Consider the following 24,586-nt stretch of genomic DNA (forward strand, 5'->3'; position numbering starts at 1 on the left):
TTTATTGTGCTATTATTGGCCAGCGAATGCTGAATAGATGAGGTAGGTAGGTTGGGGGCGGGGATAAATATTTTGGGAGTCTGGTGGTGGTGGTGGCAACGCTGAAGATTTGGAGGCAGTTAGCAGCACTTTAAGTTGTGGGCGGGTTAAGAGAGATGCCGATTCGGGGGAACCATCGGTTTGAGCCAGGGAAGTGGGATGGAAGATTTCAGAGATGGGAAGAGAGGGGAGTTAGGATATTAAAAGATCTGTTCCTGAGAGGTCATTTTGCGAGGCTGAAGGAGTTGGTGGAGAAATATAGACTGGGGCAGGGGGACTTGCAGCTTCGGGACTTTGCCAGGAAGGGGGTTCGCCAGCTTACACGTTGTTGGAAGAGATATTGACGGCAGGGGGAATGAAGGGGTGGTATCAGCGAGGATAAGATATCCTTGGAGGGGATTAAAGCCAAATGGTAGGAAGAGTTGCGGGAGGTTATGAAGGACGGTCTGTAGTCTGAGGTGCTCCGGAGGGTAAACGCCTCAACCTCTTGCGCGAGGTTGAGGCTGATACAGCTGAAGGGCGTGTATAGGGCGCACCTCACGAGGGCAAGGATGAGCTGACTCTTTAAGGGGTTGGAGGATGTGTGTGAGCACTGTGGGAGGAGCCCGGCAAACCATCTTCACACGTTTGGTCCTGCTCCAAGCTGGAGGGAGGTTTTTAAGGTCATCTTGGGGTGGTATTTGTGAGTTTGGAGCCAGGGCCCCTAGAAGCCATTTTCGGGGTATCGGACCGGCCCGGGCTGCAGGGAGAGAAGTTTTCGTCTTCGCCTCGCTGATTGCCCAGAAGCGGGTCCTGTTGGAGTGGAGGTCAACTTCTCCGCCCTGTGCCTCAGCTTGGCGGGGGGGGGGACCTGCTGGAAATTTTGATGCTCAACAAGATGAAGTTTGAGCTGAGGGGGAGGATGGAAAAGTTCTATAATTCATGGGCATTATCTTGCACTTTCAAAAACTGAAAGCTGGTTTGGTACAGTGGGCTAAACAGCTGGCTTGTAATGCAGAACAAGGCCAGTAGCGTGGATTCAATTCTCGTACCGACCTCCCCGAACAGGCGCCGGAATGTGGCGACTAGGGGCTTTTCACAGTAACTTCATTGAAGCCTACTTGTGACAATAAGTGATTATTATTATTAATTGGATGCCATCGAACATTGGGGGGGGGGGTGCGCGCGCTATTGGGGGCATTGAGCACAGTGTTTATGGGATGACCGTGAATTCTCTTTTGGTCTTTTTGTTTTGTTGTATTTGGAATGTATGGGTGATGTTTGGGTTTGTAAGTGAAAGGGGATGTTGTTTGGGCGATTGATACTGTATTTGTCATTGTTGGTTATCTTTTGTTTTGTATTTGATGAAAGTGTGGAAAATGAGGAGAATAAAAAAAGTTTTAAAAATATAATTTTTTAAAAAACGGGCCAACCTACCTGCACGGAATCTGTAGTATGGTTCGTTGGCTGACCACTTTTGCCGTAGCCTTGACCATGTGCTGTGAGCAATCTTCCACAAAGATCAACAGCAGCTCTCCAGTTCTTAGTATTCTGTCAGCACAAAAAGAAACATATCACTCATTCATCAACAGCTCATGATATTTCAAGCAGGCACATATAGGATCACAGTGATACAGCACAGAAAAAATGCCGTTCGGCCCATCACGTCTGTACCGCTCAAAAACAACCACCGAAATATTCTTTTTTAAAATGTTTTTATTGAGTTTTTGTTATACCACTTAACTATTCTAAGCCGATTTTCCACCAATTGGCCCATAGCCTTGTACGCCTGGGCATCGCAAGAGCACATCTAATTGCTTCTTAAAGGTTCTGAGAGTTTCTGCCTTCACCACCCTTTCAGGCAGAAAGTTTTAAACACCCACCACCCTCTGGGTAAAAAGGTTTTCCTCACATCCCCTCTAAACCTCCTGCCCACCTTAAATCTGTGCCTCCTGGTCATTGAAAATGAAAATGAAATGAAAATTGTTTATTGTCACGAGTAGGCTTCAATGAAGTTACTGTGAAAAGCCCCTAGTCGCCACATTCCGGCCTGTCGGGGAGGCGGCCGGGAATCGAACCCGGGTCAACTGCTTGGAAGGCAGTTATGCTCACCACTATACCACCATCGCTCCCTCCACCAGAGGAAAAGTTAATTCCCGTCTACTCTATATATGCCCCACATAATTTTACACGTCTCAATCATGTCCCCTCTCAGTCTCCTCTGCTCCAAGGAAAACAATACAAGTTTATCCGATCTCTCTTCATAACTAACACTCTCCAGCCCAGGCAACGCCCTGGTAAATCTCCTCTGCACCCTTTTCACTGCTACAATATCCCTTCTATAACAGATTCCAGAACTGCATACAATACTCTAGTTGTAAACTAACCAACGTTTTAGAACATAGAACATTATAGCGCAGTACAGGCCCTTCGGCCCTCGATGTTGCACCGACCTGTGAAACCATCTGAAGCCTATCTGACCTACACTATTCCATTTTCATCCATATGTCTATCCAGTGACCACTTAAATGCCCTTAAAGTTGGCAAGTCTACTACTGTTGCAGGCAGGGCGTTCCACACCCCTACTACTACTCTGAGTAAAGAAACTGCCTCTCATCTGTCCTATATCTACTACCCCTCAATTTATAGCTATCTCCCCTCGTGTTGGTCATCACCATCCGAGGAAAGAGACTCTCACTGTCCACCCTATCTAACCCTCTGACTATCTTATATGTCTCTATTAAGTCACCTCTCAGCCTTCTCCTCTCTAACGAAAACAACCTCAAGTCCCTGAGCCTTTCCTCGTAAGACCTTCCCTCCATACCAGGCAACATCCTAGTAAATTTCCTCTGAACCCTTTCCAAAGCTTCCACATCCTTCCTATAATGTGGTGACCAGAACTGCACGCAGTACTCCAGGAGCGGCCGCACCAGAGTTATGTACAGCTGCAGCATGACATTGTGGCTCCGAAACGCAATCCCCCTACTGACAAAGGCTAGCACACCATATGTCTTCTTAACAGCCCTATTAACCTGGGTGGCAACTTTCAGGGATTTATATACCTGGATGCCGAGATCTCTCTGTTCATCTACACTACCAAGAATCTTGCCATTAGCCCAGTACTCTGCATTCCTGTTACTCCTTCCAAAGTGAACCACCTCACGCTTTTCCGCATTAAACTCCATCTGCCACCTCTCAGCCCAGCTCTGCAGCTTATCTATGTCCCTCTGTATCCTATAACATCCTTCAGCACTATCCACAACTCCACCGACCTTCGTGTCATCTGCAAATTTACTAACCCATCCTTCTACACCCTCTTCCAGGTCATTTATAAAAATGACAAACAGCAGTGGCCCCAAAACAGATCCTTGCGGTACACCACTAGTAACTGAACTACAGGATGAACATTTGCCATCAACCACCACCCTCTGTCTTCTTTCAGCTAGCCAATTACTGATCCAAACCGCTAAATCACCTTCAATCCCATACTTCCTTATTTTCTGCAATAGCCTACCATGTGGAACCTTACCAAACGCCTTACTGAAATCCATATACACCACATCAACCGCTTTACCCTCATCCACCTGTTTGGTCACCTTCTCAAAAAACTCAATAAGGTTTGTGAGGCATGACCTACCCTTCACAACACCGTGTTGACTATCGCTAATCAACTTGTTCTTTTCAAGATGATTATAAACCCTATCTCTTATAACCTTTTCCAACATTTTACCCACAACCGAAGTAAGGCTCACAGGTCTATAATTACCAGGGTTGTCTCTACTCCCCTTCTTGAACAAGGGGACAACATTTGCTATCCTCCAGTCTTCCGGCACTATTCCTGTCGACAAAGACGACATAGAGATCAAGGTCAAAGGCTCTGCAATCTCCTCCCTGGTTTCCCAGAGAATCCTAGGATAAATCCCATCTGGCCCAGGGGACGTAGCTATTTCTACACTTTCCAAAATTGCTAACACCTCCTCCTTGTGAACCTCAATTCCATCCAGCCTGGTCGACTGAACCTGAGTATTCTCCTCGACAACATTGTCTTTCTCCAGTGTAAACACTGACGAAAAATATCCATTTAACGCTTCCCCTATCTCCTCTGATTCCACACACAACTTTCCACTACTATCCTTGATTGGCCCTAATCTTACTCTAGTCATTCTTTTGTTCCTGATATACCTATAGAAAGCCTTAGGGTTTTCCTTGATCCTATCCACCAACAACTTTTCGTGTCCTCTCCTCGCTCTTCTTAACTCTCCCTTTAGGTCCTTCCTGGCTAACTTGTAACTCTCAAGTGCTCCAACTGAGCCTTCATGTCTCATCCTAACATAAGCCTTCTTCTTCCTCTTGACAAGTGCTTCAACTGCCTTAGTAAACCACGGTTCCCTTGCTCGACAACTTCCTCCCTGCCTGACATGTACATACTTATCAAGGACACGCAGTAGCTGTTGCTTGAAAAAGCTCCACATTTCGATTGTACCCATCCCCTGCAGTTTCCTTCCCCATCCAATACATCCTAAATCTTGCTGAATAGCATCATAATTGCCTTTACCCCAGCTATAATTCTTGCCTTGCGGTATATACCTATCCCTGCCCATTGCTAAAGTAAACATAACCGAATTATGATCACTATCACCAAAGTGCTCACCTACATCTAAATCTAACACCTGGCCGGGTTCATTACCCAGTACCAAATCCAATGTGGCCTCGCCCCTTGTTGGCCTGTCTACATACTGTGTCAGAAAACCCTCCTGCACACACTGCATAAAAACTGACCCATCTATAGTACTTGAACTATAGTATTTCCAGTCAATATTTGGAAAGTTAAAGTCCCCCATAACAACTACCCTGTTACTCTCGCTCCTGTCGAGAATCATCTTTGCTATCCTTTCCTCTACATCTCTGGAACTATTCGGAGGTCTATAGACAACTCCCAACAGGGTGACCTCTCCTCTCCTGTTCCTAACCTCGGCCCATACTACCTCAGTAGACGAGTCCTCAAACGTCCTTTCTACCGCCGTAATACTTTCCTTGATTAACAATGCCATACCGCCCCCTCTTTTACCATCTTCTCTGTTCTTACAGAAACATCTAAATCCTGGAACCTGCAACAACCATTCCTGTCCCTGCTCTACCCATGTCACCAAAATCGCCACAACATCGAGATCCCAGGTACCAACCCATGCTGCAAGCTCACCCACCTTATTCCGGATGCTCCTGGCGTTGAAGTAGACACACTTCAAACCAGTGTCTTGCTTGCCGGTGCCCTTTTTCAAACTTTTAACCCTATTCCTGACCTCACTACTCTCAACATCCTGTACACTGGGACTACAATTTAGGTTCCCATCCCCCTGCTGAATTAGTTTAAACCCCCCCGAAGAGCACTAGCAAATCTCCCCCCCAGGATATTAGTACCCCTCTGGTTCAGGTGAAGACCATCCTGTTTGTAGAGATCCTACCTACCCCAGAATGAGCCCCAATTATCCAGGAAAGCAAAACCCTCCCTCCTGCACCATCCCTGTAGCCACGTGTTCAACTCCTCTCTCTCCTTATTTCTCACTTCACTAGCACGTGGCACGGGTAACAACCCAGAGATAACAACTCTGTTTGTTCTAGCTCTCAGCTTCCACCCTAGCTCCCTGAATTTCTGTCTCAAATCCCCATCTCTCTTCCTACCTATGTCGTTGGTACCTATGTGGACCACGACTTGGGGCTGCTCCCCCTCCCCCTTAAGGATCCCAAAAACACGATCAGAGACATCACGAACCCTGGCTTTTATACAGTTCCAGCAAAACCTCCCTGCTCTTAAAACTCTATAGCTTGGCCAATAAAGATGATGTGGAGATGCTGGCGTTGGACTGGGGTGAGCACAGGAAGAAGTCTTACAACACCAGGTTAAAGTCCAACATGTTTGTTTCAAACACTAACTTTTGAATGTTCACCTGAGGCAGGAGCAGCGCTCCGAAAGCTAGTGTTTGAAACAAACATGTTGGACTTTAACGTGGTGTTGTAAGACTTCCTACTTGGCTAATAAAGGCAAGTATGCCACATGCTTTCTTAACCACTTTATCCGCCTGCTCTGCTACCTTAAGCGACCGGTGTACATGCACACCAAGATCCCTCTGATCCTCGGTGCTTCCCAGCGTATTGCCGTTTATCACGTATTCCGTTGCCTTATTTGTCCTGCCGGAATGTGGCGACTAGGGGATTCTCCCAGTAACATCATTGCAGTGTTAATGTAAGCCTACTTGTGACAATAATAAAGATTATGATGTTTCCAAGTCAAGATGGTGAGTGGCTTGGAGAGGAACTTCCAGAGCACCGGAGAGAGTGTGCAGCAGCTGATCAGTGCTTGAGAAAACTTAAAAAGAACAATGCAGCAAGGGCCAGAGATAGAGGGCACCTGAGAGTGAGAGCCTGGTGGGGAGCAGCTGATCAGAGCACAGGAAAATTTTACAAAGAGCAGCACAGCTTACCTCCACTGAGTCGAGAGGCAGAGCTCCTGAGCTGATGTTAGGATTCAAAAAGTGAAAGTTCAAAAAGGGGCACGAGGAAGCAGCTGATTGGGTCAGTGGAGGTATGTGCAGGACTAGGCAGGAGGGCATGAGTTGTAGTAATAATAATAATCTTTATTATTGTCACAAGTAGTCTGATATTAACACTACAATGATGTTACTGTGAAACTCCCCGAGTCGCCACATTCCAGCTCATGTTCGGGTACACAGAGGGAGAATTCAGAATGTCCAATTCACCTAATAGCACGACAGTATAGAGTGAACACGTGTGAGATATCACAGATAAGTAAGTGACTGGGAGGAGAGTCTTTTCTCTCCTACCTTCTGACTTTGGAAATGAAGGCTAGGTAGGGAAACAGAAATTGCGGGAAGTAAAGATTAGTGGTATACGTCAAAACAATTGAAATTATAAATTCAATAATTTTAAAATAAAATAGGGATGCAGGGCTAGGCCATGTGTTGTAGCTGCAACATGTGGGAGCCAGTGGACCCCATTGTGGCTTATAGCGACCATGTCTAGCAAATATTGGTTGCTCAAGGAACATGGACTGAGTTAGTGAGCTGGATGGAGTCGGAGCTGCAGACATTTCAACATATCAGGGAGTGAGAGAGTTACCTGAAGACAGCGTTTCAGAAGGCAGTCACACCTCATAGATTAACTACCTTAAATTCTGTCAATGGTCAGGGACTGCAAGTGAGGCATAAGGAGGGATCCAAGAGAGAACAGTGCAGGAGCCTCGGCCCTGGTCCAACAGGTACGAGATTTTTGCTCCTTGTGTGGATGAGAGAGGGGACTGAAGGCAGGATGAGCAAACTGACCACGACACCATGGTCAGGGAGCCTCTGACGTGGGGGGAAGAAAAGACAAATGTAGTTGTCGTTGGGGATAGTATAGTCAGGGGAATAGACACTGTTCTCTGTAGCCAGACTGAGTGTCTTGAAGGCTGTGTTGCCAAGGTTCAGGACATCGGCTCTGGGCTGGAGATGGGCTTGCGGTGGGAGGGGGAAGGATGCAGTGGTTGTGGACCATGTAGGCACCAACAACATAGGGAGAATGAGGAATGAGGTTCTCTGTAGGCAGTTTGAGGAGTTATGCTTTAAATTAAAGAACAAAACCGCTAACGTTATAATCTCTGGATTATTACCTGAGCTACATGCAAATTGTCAAAGGGTACATAAAATTATGTGGCTTAAAGGCTGGTCTGGGAGAAATGATGACGTGGAGATGCCGGGGTTGGACTGGGGTGAGCACAGTAAGAATTCTTACAACACCAGGTTAAAGTCCAACAGTTTTGTTTTGAATCACTAGCTTTCAGAGCACTGCCCCTTCCTCAGGTGAATGAAGAGGTGGGTTCCAGAAACATATAGACAAAGTCAAAGATGCAAGACGATACTTTGAATGCAGGTCTTTGTAGGTAATTAAGTCTACACCAGGCGGAGCAACTGTAGAGAGGGATAATCACAGGTTACAGAGGTTGGAACTGTTGATCAATGAGTCAAGCTCCATATCCCATTCGTACGAGGACATCTTTCAGCGTCTGTAGATGTCTGTTGCGCGCCACAGCAAAAAAACCGCAGCGACCTCCTCAGAAGACAAACACGGGACACAACCGACAGAGTACCCTTCGTCGCCCAGTACTTCCCCGGAGTGGAAAAAATTACGATATCTTCTTCACAGCCTTCAACACGTCATCAATGAAAACGAACATCTTGCCAAGGTCATCCACACACCCCCATTACTTGCCTTCAAACAACCGCGCAACCTCAAACAAACCATTGTTTGCAGCAAACTACCCAGCCTTCAGAACAGCGACCAAGACACCACAGAACCTGCCATGGCAATCTCTGCAAGATGTGCCAGATCACTGACATGGGCACCACCATTACACATGAGTACACCACCCACCAGGTACGTGGTACGTACTCGTGCGACTCGGCCGGCGTTGTCTACATCATAGGCTGCAAGAAAGGGTGTCCCAAAGCGCGCTGCACTGGCGAGACCATGCAGACACTGCGACAACGGATGAATGGACATTGCACGACAATCGCCAGGCAGGAATGTTCCCTTCCAGGCAGGGAACACTTCAGCAGTCAAGGGTATTCAGCCTCTGATCTCCGGGTAAGCGTTCTCCAAGGCGGTCTTCAGGGCGGCACCAACGCAGAATCACAGAGCAGAAACTTATAGCCAAGTTCTGCACACATGAGTACGGCCTCAACCAGGACCTTGGATTCATGTTGCATTTCATTCACCTCCCACCATCTGGCCTGGGCTTGCGAACTCTTACCAACTGTCCTGGCTTGAGACAATTCACACCTATGTAACCTGTGATTATCCCTCTCTCCATCTGGACCTGCAGACTTAATTACCTGCAAAGACTTGCATTCAAAGTATCGTATTGCTTTTTGACTTTGTCTATATATATGTTTCTGGAACCCTCCTCTTCATTCACCTGAGGAAGGAGCTGCGCTCCGAAAGCTAGTGATTTGAAACAAACCTGTTGGACTTTAACCTGGTGTTGTAAGACTTCTTACTGTGCTCACCCCAGTCCAATGCCGGCATCTCCACATCATGCCTTTAATGGAAGTGGCTGCAGAGATAGTGGATGCATTGGTTGAAATTTTTTTCTAACACGCTGAATTCTGGGAGCGTACCATAAGATTGGAAAACCATCAATGTGACTCTCTTGTTTAAATAGGGAGAAAGGCAGAAAGCAGGGATCTATAGCCCAGTTAGTTTAACATCTATTATTGGCACGATGCTAGAGCCAATAATCAAAGAGAAAATAGCTAAACATTTAGGAAAGCGGAGTATAATCAAACAGTGAACATGGTTTTATGAAAGGGACATTATGTCTGACAAATGTGCTCAAATCGAGGGTGTAACAGGGAGAGTAGATATAGGGGAACCTGTAGATGTAGTGTATTCAGATGTCCAAAAGAATTTGACAAAGTGCTGCAGAAGAGGTTGGTGCATAAAGTAAAAGCCCATGGAATTGGAGGAAATATGTTAGCATGGATTGAAAATTGGCTGTCACATAGAAATCAGAGAATTAGAATAATTTTCAGAGTGGAAATATGTAACTAGTGGAGCTATGGAACATCATGGGAATCAAATGGCGGAACAGTGCCCAAAACTGAGGTATTTCAAAGAGCAGAAATGTTTGCAATTAAAGCGCTAATCATCAGAGCTCAGCTCTATGAAGCTTGGCAGGTAGTACATATGTCTAATGATAAAGTTTAAACTTGGGACACTGCCTGCGAGATTGGACAAGATCAAGGGCCAAGGATTCTTTGAAAGAGAAGCTGAAAAAAAGGGGCAAGTCAACAATGGACAACCCGCACTGTGATCTAAAGTAGTGACATTGGTTGCTTTGAATCGAAAAGAATACAGGTAGCTAAGGACAAAAATAGGATAGACCGGGAAGTCCCAACACACACACCCACACGCACGCACACACACAATCCTCGCCCACACAGTGGAAAGCCTTGAAGGTCTGACTTTGGGCGCCACAGCCAGGTTACGATGCACAACAGGTGACACTATGCATTGAGAAACAGTCATCTTTGATAACAAAGAGAAACCGGCAACCAAAATATCTGTAACCCCTGATCACTTGGCACCTATATCCCTTCTGGACTCTTACTTCCCGAGGAGTATGTGGCCTTCTTATTTTTCCTACCAAAATGCATCATACAAACATTGTTGAATTTCCATCCTGCAGGGAAATTTTACTTCCAATTGCCACTTCTACCCCACAACCTCATGAAGGTCAGGGCCAAACCTGCAATTCCATGGTGCAACATTTAATTGGTAATTTTAATTTGTTTTTAATTCTGGAAACTTCAGCTGTAGGCTTCATTGAAATGTCTAAACAATATTTCACTGCAGAACTATAAACAATAGGTCATCAATACCGAGAGAAATTGCCATCAACAGTTTAAAATGGTTACTATAGCTGGATATGGAGGGTCCCTGCAATCCATGGTAATTACATTTACATTACTTTTTTCTTGAATATACATCAACTATTGATAAAATGTAATAAAAATATTAAAATGTATACAGTCAGACAGCAAAATAGGGACAGAAGTCGGTAATTTTGCTCCTTGCATCTTTTCTCCATTCCATTAATCAGGTTCATCTGGAACAAACCATTTCACAGAAATTACAGATTACACAGGACAGAAACTGGTCATTGGACTCAACCAGTTGATGTTGACTTATTCTCCACTCCAGCCTCCCACCCCATACTCCCTCATCGAACTTCTATCAGTTTAAGCCTCTTTCCCTCCTCTCTCGTATGTGGATCCCACTTCCCTTTGCCTAAACCACTCCCTGTGGTAGCATGTTCTGCATTTTCACTATGCTCTGGGTAAAGACTCTTCAAAATTCGCTATTTGATATACATACATACACACAAATATATATAATAACTACAAAAATAGAGAGAGAGAGACGCATACACCAGTGGCAACATGCTTGTAAATGCCTTGTGCACCCCCTCAGCACCTCCAAATCTTTTTCTAACATGGCGATCAGAACTGTACACTACAAGTGAGGTCAAACCAAGTTCAGCCTTACTACACTTTTAATTATATTCTTCTACAGATAAACGCTAATGCTTTGTTGCATGCTAATTTCAGAAGGTTTTAAGAGCAATGGGGTACTGACAATGGGGTCTTCTATTGACCTAACATAAACCAAGGTAAAAAGTGCAAAGGTGCAAAGGCAAGGAGGGGAAGGAGGGGAAGGAATTATTTAAATATGCAGCAGAGAACCTTTCTGACTAGTAGGTTTCCAGTCCAACAAGAATGAAAGCAGTGCTGAACCTAGTTCTGGAGAATGCCATGGGCCAAGCAGAGCTTGTTTCAGTGGGTGAGCATCTGGGAAACGAGGATCACAGTAGCATTATGCTGTGGCAAAGGACAAGGTAAAGATGGTCAAATAGAAGGTGCCTAATCTCAATGAGTTAAAAAGGGATCTTGGTTCAATTCAATTGTAAATGATGAAAATATTGAAACGTGTGTAACGTCCTCATTATTGAATTGAAGCACCTCAGAGTGCCTCTGGAGAAAATGTAAATATTATCTTACTTTTTATAAATGTTTTTTTTATTGAGTTTTCATATTTTATATATGACAAATTACAAGTTATTAGAGAGAGAGAAAAAAAAAAGGAAAACACAAAAATTTAACATGAATATTTACAGGTAAGCATCTTCATAACAATAATTGCGGCCGCCCCCTTTAGCCAGCATACATATTTTACATTCCCCAATATGGCCGAGGCACATGTTTATAGGCATTTATTTATAGTTTGGTTTTGGGCCTTGGCTTGCCATCAAACCCCCATACCGAGCCCGTATCCCCCCTCCCCCCCCCCCCCCCCCCCCCCCCCCCCCCCACTACCTTCCCCCGATTCCCGTCCATTTTCCCCTGGTTCTTGGCCACCCGACTATTCTTCCTCATGTACGTTGGCCACAAACAGGTCCCGGAACAGTTGCATGAATGGCTCCCACGTTCTGTGGAAGCCGTCGTCCGACCCTCGGATGGCGAATTTGATTTTCTCCATTTGGAGAGATTCCGAGAGGTCGGACAGCCAGTCTGCAGCTCTGGGTGGTGCTGCTGACCGCCAGCCAAACAGGATTCTACGGCGGGCAATCAGGGAGGCAAAGGCAAGGGCGTCCGCCCTCCTCCCCAGGAATAGATCTGGCTGGTCTGAAACCCCGAAGACCGCCACTATCGGGCATGGCTCCACCCTCACCCCCACCACTTTGGACATAGCCTCGAAGAAGGCTGTCCAGTACTCCACAAGTCTGGGGCAAGACCAGAACATGTGGGCGTGGTTGGCCGGGCCTCTCTGGCACCGCTCACATTTGTCCTCCACCTCCGGGAAGAACCTACTCATACGGTTTCTCGTTAAGTGGGCTCTATGTACCACTTTTAGTTGCGTCAGGCTGAGCCTTGCGCACGTGGAGGTGGAGTTGACCCTATGCAGTGCTTCGCTCCAGAGTCCCCACCCTATCTCCATCCCCAGGTCGTCCTCCCATTTCCTTCTTGTTGCGTCCAGTACGGTGTCGTCCCTATCTACCAGTCGGTTATACATGTCACTACAGTTCCCTTTCTCTAGGATACTTGCGTCCAGTAGGTCTTCCAATAGTGTCTGTCGTGGCGGTTGTGGGTACGTCCTTGTCTCCTTTCGTAGGAAGTTTATGAGCTGCAAGTACCGTAGCTCGTTCCCCCCAGCTAGCTGAAATTTCTCTGTCAGTTCGTCCAGTGTTGCGATCCTGTCGTCCGTGTATAGGTCCCTGACTGTCAGTGTCCCCCCGTCCTGCCTCCACCTTTTGAAGGTGGCGTCGGTCAGTGCTGGTTTGAACCTATGGTTGTTGCAGATGGGAGCCTTGTCCGACATTTTGTACAGGCCAAATTGCTGCCGCAGTTGGTTCCAGGATTGGAGGGTGGCTGTCACCACTGGGCTGGTGGAGTGTTTTTTTGGGTGGGGATGGGAGTGCTGCCGTGGCGAGGGCCCGGAGGGAGGTTCCCATGCAGGAGGCCTCCTCCGCACGCACCCACTCGGCTTCTGGCTCCTGGATCCATCCCCTTACTCGCTCGGCTGTTGCCGCCCAGTGGTAGAATTGTAGATTCGGGAGGGCTAGCCCCCCCCCTGGATTTTGTTTTTTGTATGACCTTCTTTGGGATCCTAGCATTTTTACCCCCCCATACGAACGCCATGATATGTTTGAATATTATCTTACTTTACAGTTACGACAATTTGAAATGTATTTGTAATGTTTTTTTTCTTTCAAGATTTTATGAATAAAGTATATTTTTGAAAAAAAATTGCAAATTAAGATTGACAGGTAAATGAGAGGTTCCATGATAGTTAAACTAAACACAGTATAATGGGGAGAAAGAGAAGGATCCAAAGCTACAGATCCCTGGGTGACTCAAGCAATTGAGATTAAATTAAAACTGAAAAATAAAAATGTAATGGAAGCAAATTCAATAGTAACTTCCAAAAGGGAACGGAATATGTATCAATATATAATACTTGAAAAGGAAATGTTTGCTTGGTTTTAGGGAAAGAGCGGAGAAGTGAGATAAATCAACAGTTCTTTCAAAGACCATGCACGGACATGATGCATCAAGTCGCTACATTCTGCATTATCCATTGCTAATTTTAAGAATGTTTCTAGTTTCTAACACCAAAGGAAATGGTTTCTCCGGATCTCTACCCACCCAGTCCCCTGATTATTGAAAAGACCTCAATTAGGTCTACATTCAGATGAATACAAGCCAAGTTTATGCAACCTAAGCTCAGAATTTAATTCTTTAAGTCTGGGTATTGTGCTGTTGAATTGGTAGCAACAAATTGATTTGAGGGTTATAGGTGCTGGGGTCAGAAATAACTTTTCCTTTGGAGAGGCGAGGGGGTGAATGCACGATGGAAGCAGTTCATTTTCTGATAAATGTGTACGGAAAAGCAAACAACATTCAGTGATACGTTCTCCCAACACTCAAATGTCTTCACTTTACTGAATAGATAAGTTGAAAAGGACAAACATTGTTACATGTTGATGTGAACACAAGACAGGAATACTGAAGGATTCTTCTCCCTTCTGCACAACTCTCAGGTAACAAAACATCCATGCCAATGTCAATGCCGAGTATTTAAAAGAGAGAATGCTCCCTTATATCTGCATGATAAAACTGTAAATGGAGGACCCATTACTTACTATTAATTGCTTGAGTCCCACAAAGGACTGCTCCACAGCATTTGCAGTCAAAGCTTGTCTCTTCATTGCAGCCTGCTCTCCCAAAAACCGCAGCATTACTTCCTTGACGGCATCACCCTGAGAGGATTAAAACACATCCACACAGTTTGATTAATGAGTCATTTGTGCCAGACGAAGCAGTCTTGAAAAGCTATCTTCCATTTTGTCCTGGAGATTTAAATTGCATGAAGTGGTGCAAATGTTGCAAAATAACCAGTCTTTTCTAAACTCAATTTTGACTAATTTCTATTCAGGTTGAAAATTCGACAGTTCGTTAACATGGGGAAATGTATAATAATGACCCTCATATGAACCGTAGGAACATATATGAGAAAAACATCTCACATTGCCTTCTGCTAACTTTATTATACATCTTCTGTTAACTTTATTATAAATTCCATATCCATATTTCTAAGACGAACTATGCCGGCAAACTTATCATGCTGTTATACAGCCGCTCGCATCTCCTGAGCCTCAAATGGAGGAAAACACTAATTCCCAAATTGCCTTAGGGTGTGCTATTTAAACGTAAAGCCAAAGCAATGCACACAAATTAGGACAGAATATATGACTTCTAAGTGGATAATGAATTATATTTGCATATTTTCGATTAATTATCCCTCTTCTGGAAACAATATTTTTTCTGAAAACAAATGGCTGATTCTCTGTATGTAGCAATCCTTTTTGCTTGTTCATGGGATGTGAGTGAATTGCCTGTGAGGCGGTGAGCCACTTTAATGAATCCTTACATTTGTATGTGGTATAGATACAGCAACAGTGCTGTAAGGAAAGATGTTGCAGCTTATTGACCCACTGAGTGGGGGGGGGGTTTCCAGGTTTGGAAGGTCGAAGGATCCTTTGTGAATTGCTGTAGTGCATCTTGTACATTATATCCACTGCTGTTAGTGTGTTCCAGTGGTGGAGGGAGTGAATGCCTAAAATGATGGATTGGGGGTGGGGGGGGGGGCTCAAGCGGATTGCTTTGTCCTCAATAACGTTGAGCTTCTTGAGTGCTGCTGGGCTGCACTCATGCAAGTAAATGGGTGTATTCCAACATGCTCCCGACTTGAGCTTTTATAAAAGGTGGACAGGCTTTAGGAGAGTCAGGAGTGGAATCACTCGTCATAGAATTTCCAGCCTATGACCTGCTGGCTGGCCCAGGTGACCCCCAAGCATGTGATAGCGGGGGATTCAGCAAGAGTAATAATAATAATCTTTATTGTCACAAGTAGGCTTATATTTACACTGCAATGAAGTTACTGTGAAAAGCCCCTAGTGGCCACATTCTGGTACACAGAGGGAGAATTAGAATATCCAATTCACCTAACAGCATGTCTTTCGGGACGTGTGGGAGGAAACCGGAGCACCCTGAGGAAACCCACGCAGACACGGGGAGAACATGCAGACTCCGCACAGACATAGAACATAACAGCGCAGTACAGGCCCTTCGGCCCTCAATGTTGCGCTGACCTGTGAAACCCCTCTAAAGCCCATCTCCACTATTCCCTTATCGTCCATATGCCTACCCAATGACCATTTGAATGCCCTTAGTGTTGGTAAGTCCACTACTGTTGCAGGCAGGGCATTCCACGCTCTTACTACTCTCTGAGTAAAGCACCTACCTCTGACATCTGTCCTATATCTATCTCCCCTCAATTTAAAGCTATGTCCCCTCATGCTGGACATCACCATCCGAGGAAAAAGGCTCTCAATGTCCACCCTATCTAATCCTCTGATCATCTTGTATGCCTCAATTAAGTCACCTCTTAACCTTCTTCTCTCTAACGAAAACAGCCTCAAGTCCCTCAGCCTTCCCTCATAAGATCTTCCCTCCATACCAGGCAACATTCTGGTAAATCTCCTCTGCACCCTTTCCAATGCTTCCACATCCTTCCTATAATGCGCAGACCAGAACTGCACGCAATACTCCAAATGCGGCCACACCAGAGTTGTAACATGACCTCATGGCTCCGAAACTCAGTCTCTCTACCAATAAAAGCTGTTTACACATCGTACGCCTTCTTAACAACCCTCTCAACCTGGGTGGCAACTTTCAGGGATCTATGTACATGGACACCAAGATCTCTCTGCTCATCCACGCTACCAAGAATCTTCCCATTAGCCCAGTACTCTGTCTTCCTGTTATTCCTTCCAAAATGAATCACCTCACAATTTTCTGCATTGAACACCATTTGCCACCTCTCAGCCTAGCGCTGCAGCTTATCTATGTCCCTCTGTAACTGGTAACATCCTTCCGCAATGTCCACAACTCCACCGACTTTAGTGTCATCTGCACAGTGACCCAAGCCGGGAATCGAACCAGGGGCTGGTTTAGCACAATGGGCTAAACAGCTGGCTTGTAATGCAGAACAAGGCAGCAGCACAGGTTCAATTCCCGTACCGGCATCCCCGAACAGGTGGCAGAATGCGGCAATTAGGGGCTTTTCACAGTAACTTCACTGAAGTGTACCTGTGACAACAAGTGATTATTATTACTATTAATAATCTGGGACTCTGGAGTTGTGAAGCAACAGTGCTACCGTTCCTGCCCTGCTGAATGTCATGGGGAAATGGCTAGAGTTTCTCTTGTTGGAGATGGTCATTGCCTAACACTTGTGTGGAACAAATGTCCTTTGCCAGCCATCAGCCCAAGCCTGAATGTTGTCAAAGTTTTGCTGTGGACTGCTTCAGTATCTGAGGAGTTGGAAAAGACATTGAGCACTGTTCAATTATCCCCACCTCTGCTCTTCAGTTGGAGGGAAAGTCATTGATGAAGCACCTGAAGATGGTTTGGGCCTGGGACACCATCTAAAGGAACTCATTCAGCAATGTCCCGGGACTGAGCTGATAGGCCTATAACAACTACAACCATCTTCCTTTGTTTTAAGTATGACTCAAACCAGCGGGGAGGTTTTTTTTTGCTGACTCCCAATGTCTTGAGTTTTGCTTGGGCTGCTTAAGGTGATAGTCGGTCAGTGGCAGGCACTCATTTCACCTCTGGGATTCAGCTCTTGTCCATACTTGGAACAAGGCTGTAATGAGGCCTTGAGCAGAATAGTCCTGACAGAAGTCAAACTGAGAATTGGTGAGCAAGTTATTGCTGAGGAGGTGCAAATTGAAAGCACAGACGATGACACCTTCCATCACCTGTCTGTGATGACAGGGGCCTTGTAACTTGCTGACTACTTCCTCCTCAAGCAAGGCAATTTCCATTAGCCACCATCCTTGTGTGTTAGGGCATTCTCAGTCCAATATTCCCTGTCGTGTAACCTTCCTCACTGCTTTCATAAGAAACTTCCATCAGAACTCTCATCCACTAGCATATTTACCACAAAATGCAATTTCAGCAGGATTGACTTATTACTTCTAACATCAAGCTGACGACTCCCTATGCTTGTACCATTACATATTCATTTTTAGTTTTCCACATTATACACCGCAGTTGTTTCTCATATGAATTAGGCAGTTCAGCTGCAATTGTTGGGCAGTTAAGCTGTAATTGCTAAGTTTGTGCTTTGTCCCCCCATTTATGAGCTCCACATTTAAACTTTTTCAAGTTCTCTGTAACATATTGTTTAATAACTTTGTGTGATCTATATCACTTAACTCCATTTAATAGATCTGGCAATTGCCTCCCGCATGGAAACCAATGAAGAATCTATTCAATGTTGCTGCCCTATCCTGATCATCTGCAATAGTTTTATCCCACTTTATCTGTAGAACCCCCATTTTGTTCTTTCCCTTCTGCTGTGTAGTTGGGTTTTTGGGGTTCTGTTTGTGTATCCCGCTCTCCCTTTGCCCACTGTTGGTAAGAACCCGTAGTTACTTGTCCCTTCTCCTCAAAGGTACTTGCACTCTAAACATCCCCCCTTCCCATCCCTAAACTTCTTTCACCACCATTGAAAACCTCCTCATTTTGACCAAGGATTCAATTCAGTCATTGGCATCTAATCTGTTATCGATTAATCTTCACCACCAGCCCCCCACCTCCCCCCAAACGCATCTTGGGACATTATCTATATTCAAGATGCTATACAAAGGCTGATTTAGCACAGTGGGCTAAACAGCTGGCTTGTAATGCAGAACAAGGCCAGCAGCGCGGTTTCAATTCCCATGCTAGCCTCCCCGAACAGGCGCCGGAATGTGGCAACTAGGGGCTTTTCACAGTAACTTCATTGAAGCCTACTTGTGACAATAAGCAATTATTATCAAATGCAAGTTACTGTTCTTTCCCCTCAAGCGCAAAACCTGAAATTCTGAAGTCCCAAAGTATTACAGAAGTACACTGTTATTTTGGACCTTAGCTTTTAGAATACCAAATTGAGTCCAACAATACAACAATTGCTATGTCCAACATATTCACAACACTCCAGGCTATTCATCAGATCTGGTGAATTACTCAACAACAAGTTCAGTGGACATCTGTAGCCAACCTGGCATATTGTTCAAGGAAAACATTCCCTGGGCATCTGGAAATTACAATTTCCATTCCTGCCTTCTAGTTGTTCCTAATTTGCTCATTAAACCATTGAATGTTAACATATTGCCTTAACAATATACTCCTATCTCAAGCTCTCCACCTTCCCGTTCAACTTGCATTCATGATCCAAAGCAGCTAAAAGTTAATCGTTTGCCAGTCTCAACAATCTCTCCTTCCACAACTTGAGTCTCATACCCTGAAGCACAATGCTCCACTTGACCTATGGCTCAAAACAAAATAAATATATAATTTCCTCCATTGACATATGGTGGCATCACTATTTTGTCAATGAATAATCCCTCATTTCACTGCTGTGAAGATCTATGATGTAGACACGAGTGCAGGATGTAGGGGGAAATTTAAAACTAAGAACTTGGCATACTTCCATAGAACAAAACAAAAGCCAAATCACTGAAAGAGGTCATTCAGCCCACCGTGTCTGCGCTGGCTGAAAATAAAAAACTAGCTGACCATTCTAATCCCACCTTCCAACACCCGGTCCATAACCTTGCAGGTTACAGTACTTCAGTGAAGATCCAGGTTCCTTTTAAATTACTCAAGGATTTCTGCCTCCACCACCAATCCGGGCAGTGAATTCCAAACATCCACCATCAACTTCTGGGTGAAGATGTTTTTCCTCCTGTCCCCTCTAATCCATCACCTTAAATCCTTGTCCACGGTAGCGGACCTCTCCGTTAGGGGAACAGGGCATCCCTGTCAACTCTATCTAGACCTCTCAATCAGGTCACCCCTCAGCCTCCTTGTTCCAAGGAAAACAATCCCCAGCTTAACCCATCCTTCCTCTAAGCTGCAATTTTCAAGCCCTCTATACTTTCTCCATAACAATTATGTCCTTCCTGTAGTGTGGCAACCAGAACTTTTTGTTTGATCTTGCAAATTGTTGTTTCAAATTGTAGTGAAGTGAGTACTTAAAAAAGATACTGCACACATATGTCAAAAAAGAACTACATGGAATTACAAGGTGAAAATCAGCACTTCAGTCCAAACTTATTGCATGAGCAGTAGTCCTAATATCATGTGCCTATTCTGCTCCCACATACCCTTATCGCCTCTTTCCCCTATTAGATGACATGGTGACAGTGGTTAGCACTGCTGTCTCACAGTTCCAGGGACCTGGGTTCTATTCGGACCTGGGGTGACTGTGTGTGGAGTTTGTACATTCTCCCCGTGTCTATGTGCGTTTCCTCCGGGTGCTCTGGTTTCCTCCCATGGTCTAAAGATGTGCAGGTTGTAGCCATCTGGGATGGCCACTTTCAGTATATAAAAATGGACACTCGCAGAGCCTATAGGGAAAAATGGACAATACTGAGCAACAAGCAGGCACAGAGCCTGAATGTATATTTGGAAGGCAGTCAGCAGACGGAATCAAAACTCTGGGTCGATTTACATATTGATGGCCCATCTCCGGGAAACAAAGAATGAGTGCTCAGGTAACCGATACTATCCCAGACAGTCCGGCGCCACCATCCCAACCATAAGACACAAACTAAGCAAGGCCAACGGCCACCTAGGACACACCCAGCCATCAAGCCTAACAAACTCTATTGGTTTAGATCGATGACAATGATCAAGAAGCTGCCCAATTAATTGGGACCAAGTTTAAGGCCAGCCTAAAAGCACGCAAAGCCCCTCCAAGTATAAGAAGGAACCCCCGCCAAAGGTTCAGCCTCTTGGATTTGGCTCTCAAGCGGAGAGACCCTTCCACCAGCACCACCAGAAGCAAGTAAGTTCAAGGTCAACGCTCGCTACCAGACACACGATCTTAGCTGTTCTCCTGTTACCTCTTCAAACCCAACAGCCTCAGATCCGAACAACAGCTATTGTTCCTCTGACCTAAGTGGGCCCCCGAAGTTAAGTATAGGTGTTAGTGATAGATATAGTTTAGCCTGGAGTGTTAATGTGCACGAGTAGATTTTACTGTGTGTAAATAAAATAGTATTGACTTTAAACTAACTAACTGGTGTATTGGCTCTTTGATCGGTATTCAGGTTGAACCTTCTGGCGGTATCGAGAAATACCTGGCGACTCTGAAAGTATACTGATAATTAGGATTAAGAAAGGCGACCTTATTAACTGCCATATTTATAGCAAGTAAACAGAGCAACAAGGTTAGGTGGATTGGCCACGCTGAATTGCCCCTTAGTGTCCAAAGGTTGGGTGGGATACAGGGATAGGGCGGGGGCATGGGCCTACATTGGGTCCTCTTTCGAAAGGTCGGTGCAGATTCAATGGACCAAATGGCTCCTTCTGCACCGTAGGTACGTTCTGACTCTAACCACTTCTAATCAATCTTAAATGTTGACATGATCTCGGCTTCAATCAATAACTCTGGTTTGCATTCCCCAAATGCTTAAAAAGACTTTATGTTCCCTGCCCCAAATAATTTAATCTTACATTGGTGTTCCCTTTTTCTAGATCCCTTGATCACTGGAAACAATCTGGTTTCATTCACAAATAAAAAGTAGAAAATGCTACAAAACTTCACCAGATGAGAACAAAGAACAATACAGCACAGGAACAGGCCCTTGGACTCTCCAAGCCTGTACCAGTCATGATACGAACCTTGATCAAAATCCTCAGCACTTCCTTGCTCCGCATCCCTCTACAGCCATCCTATCTATGTATTTATCACAATGCCTTTTGTGTGCCGACCAGAATTATGCCCAATATTCCAGGTTTGGCCTCTACCAAGGTTCTATACAACTGCAGCATGAATTGCCAGTTTTTATACTCGATGCAAGCATTTCGTATGCTTTCTTGACTACCTTGTCCACTTGTGTTGCCACTTTCAAATCTATGGACCTGCACAACCAGATCTGTCTGACTTTCTGAATTCTAAGAGTTTTGCCAGTTACGGTATATTTCCCATCTATGTTCGGCCTACCAAAATGCATTACCTCACATTTGTCTGGATTAAACTCCGTTTTCCATTTCTCTGCCCAAGTCACCAACCTACTCCACCAATCTTGGTGTCATCTGCGAACTTACTAATCAGGGGCTGGTTTAGCTCACTGGGCTAAATCGCTGGCTTTTAAAGCAGACCAAGCAGGCCAGCAGCACGGTTCGATTCCCGTACCAGCCTCCCCGGACAGGTGCCGGAATGTGGCGACTAGGGGCTTTTCACAGTAACTTCATTGAAGCCTACTCGTGACAATAAGCGATTTTCATTTCATTTTCATTTCATTAGACCAGCTACACTTTCCTCCAAATCGTTTATGTATACTACAAGCAACAGAAGCTCCAGCACAGATCCCTGTGGACCATTAGTCACAACCTTCCATTCAGAAAAACACCCTCATATTGCTACTTTGCCTTCTGTGACCGAGCCAGTTCTGCATCCATCTTACCACCTCACCTCTGACCCTGTGCGACTTCACATTTTGTACCAGTCTGCTATGAGGCACCTTGTCAAAGGCTTTACTGAAGTTCATGCAGACAACATCCACAGACCTCTCCTCATCAATCATCTTTGTTACCTCCTCAAAAAATTCGATCAAGTTAGTGAGGCATGACCTCCCCTTCACGAAACCATGCTATCTATCGCTTATGAGTCCATTTGTTTCCAAATGGGTATAAATCCTGTCCCTGAGAATTCTCTCCAATAATTTACCGACTACCGACACGAGGCTCACCTGTCTATAGTTTCCAGGATTATCCCTGCTACCTTTCATAAACAGCGGTACCACATTAGCTATTCTCCAGTCTCACCTGTAGCCAATGAGGATACAAAGATGTCAGTCAAGGCTCCAGCAATTTCTTCCCTTGCTTCCCCCCGTATTCTGGGGTAAATCCTATCCGCTTATGAGTCCTATCTACCTTAGTATTTTTTAAAAGACCCAAATCCTCCTCCTTTTCGATGTCAACATGACCCAGACTGTCCACACATCCTATCCAAGAATCATCTTCCCCTTATCTTTGGTGAACACTGATGCAAAGTACTCATTTAGTACCTTGGCCATTTCCTCTGGCTCAACACACAGATTTCCCCCACTGTCTTTAAATGATCCAATCCTTTCCCTGGCCACCCTCTTGCTGTTTATATATGAATAAAAAGCTTTGGGATCCACCAATCTTACTTGCCCAGGACCTTTCATGAACCCTCCTCGCCCTCCTAATTTCCCGCTTCCTACTTTCTTTATACTCAAAAGTTTCGACTCTACCCAGCCTTCTCGACTGTACAAAGCCTCCTTTTTCTTTTTGATGAGGTTCACAATATCCCTCGTTATCCAAGGCTCCCTAAACTTTCCTTACTTGACTTTCCTGAATCTTAATCGACTGTCACTTGAAAGGTTTCCACATGTCCGATGTTGATTTACCCTCCAACAGACGCACCGAATCCAAATTCTTCAATTCATGTCTAATGTTATCATAATTTGCCTTTCCCCGGTTTAACACCTTAACGCGAGGGTTACCCTCATCCCTATCCAAAACCATCTGGGGCTGGTTTAGCACAGGGCTAAATCGCTGGCTTTGAAAGTAAACCAAGGCAGGCCAGCAGCACGGTTCAATTCCCGTACCAGCCTCCCCAAACAGGCACCGGAATGTGGCGACTAGGGACTTTTCACAGTAACTTCATTGAAGCCTACTTGTGACAATAAGCGATTTTCATTTCAAAGGTACCCTAAAACTTTTGTGGTCATTACTCACAAAATGTTCCCCTACTGAAACCTCAACCACCTGTCCAGGCTCATTCCCCAGTACCAGGTCCAGTACTGCCCCTCCCCTGGTTGGACTATCTACATATTGCATCAACAAGCCTTCCTGGATACACCTTACAAACTCTGCCCTATACAAGCCCCTAGCACTAACTCCCAGTCAATATAGGGGAAATTAAAATCCCCTATAACAACCCTGTTAAATTATACAAAATCTCTCTACCTATCTGCTCCTCTATCTCTCGCTGGCAGTTGGGGGGCCTGTAATAAACACCCAACATTGAGATTGCCCCCTTCATATTTCCGACCTCTACACAGATTGCCTCACTGTATGAACCCTCGGGGTAATTCTCCCGCAATGCGGCTATAATATTCTCCTTAACCAGTAATGCTACTCCCCCACCCCTTTTACATCCTCCTCTATCTCTCCTGAAGCATCTATATCCTCCAACGTTCAGCTGTAAATCCTGCCCTTCCTTTAACCATGTTTCTGCGATAGACACATTGTAATTCCAAGTATTAATAAGTGCTCCAAGTTCACCTGCCTTACCTGCTATACTTCTGGCGTTGAAACAAATACACTTCAAATCACTACATTTGAGAAGACAGGGTGATGTTGTTCTCCTATTTTTGTTCTCTATTTCCCCTTCAGTGATTACACCTTCTAAGCTAATGCTCTGGTTCTCACCCCCTGCCATACTAGTTTAAATCCTCCCGGGTGACTCTCGCAAACCTCCCAGCCAGGATATCGGTGCCCCTCCAGTTTAGACGCAACCTGGCCTTCTTGTACAGGTCACACCTCGGAAGAGATCCCAGTGGTCCAGAAATCTGAAACCCTCCCTCCTACACCACTAGTTTAGCCATGTATTTTGCTGCACTATCCTTTTATTTCTAGCCTCATTGGCACGTGGCATTGGGCGTAATCCAGAGATTACAACCCTGGAGGTCCTGCTTTTTTAAAGCTTACTGGCAGCATCCAGAGATGGAGAAACACAGTAATCTTTTAAGTTGAGGTAGAACTTCTATCCACTTTGTCCCGTCTCTTCACAGTCGATTTACTCCTCAACCTCCTCTGTGCTAATGAATGCAGCCCTAGTTTTCAATGGTTTAGAAAGGTGA

At 45.1% G+C, this 24,586-nt stretch overlaps 1 protein-coding gene across 3 annotated transcripts in view; it reads right to left on the reverse strand.

Annotated features, from left to right (window-relative positions):
• Nucleotides 1-24,586, reverse strand: part of trappc12 (trafficking protein particle complex 12) — a 150,472-nt gene that overhangs the window by 95,328 nt on the left and 30,558 nt on the right. For all 3 annotated transcript variants that reach the window (XM_038800321.1, XM_038800320.1, XM_038800319.1), the window contains 2 exons: nt 14,273-14,389; nt 1,456-1,569 (listed from right to left, as the gene is read on the reverse strand). In XM_038800321.1, the coding sequence (XP_038656249.1) occupies nt 1,456-1,569; nt 14,273-14,389 (231 nt within the window). The remainder of the gene's footprint in view (nt 1-1,455; nt 1,570-14,272; nt 14,390-24,586) is intronic.

Source organism: Scyliorhinus canicula, chromosome 6, assembly GCF_902713615.1.
Source record: "Scyliorhinus canicula chromosome 6, sScyCan1.1, whole genome shotgun sequence".
NCBI classification, from domain to species: domain Eukaryota; kingdom Metazoa; phylum Chordata; class Chondrichthyes; order Carcharhiniformes; family Scyliorhinidae; genus Scyliorhinus; species Scyliorhinus canicula.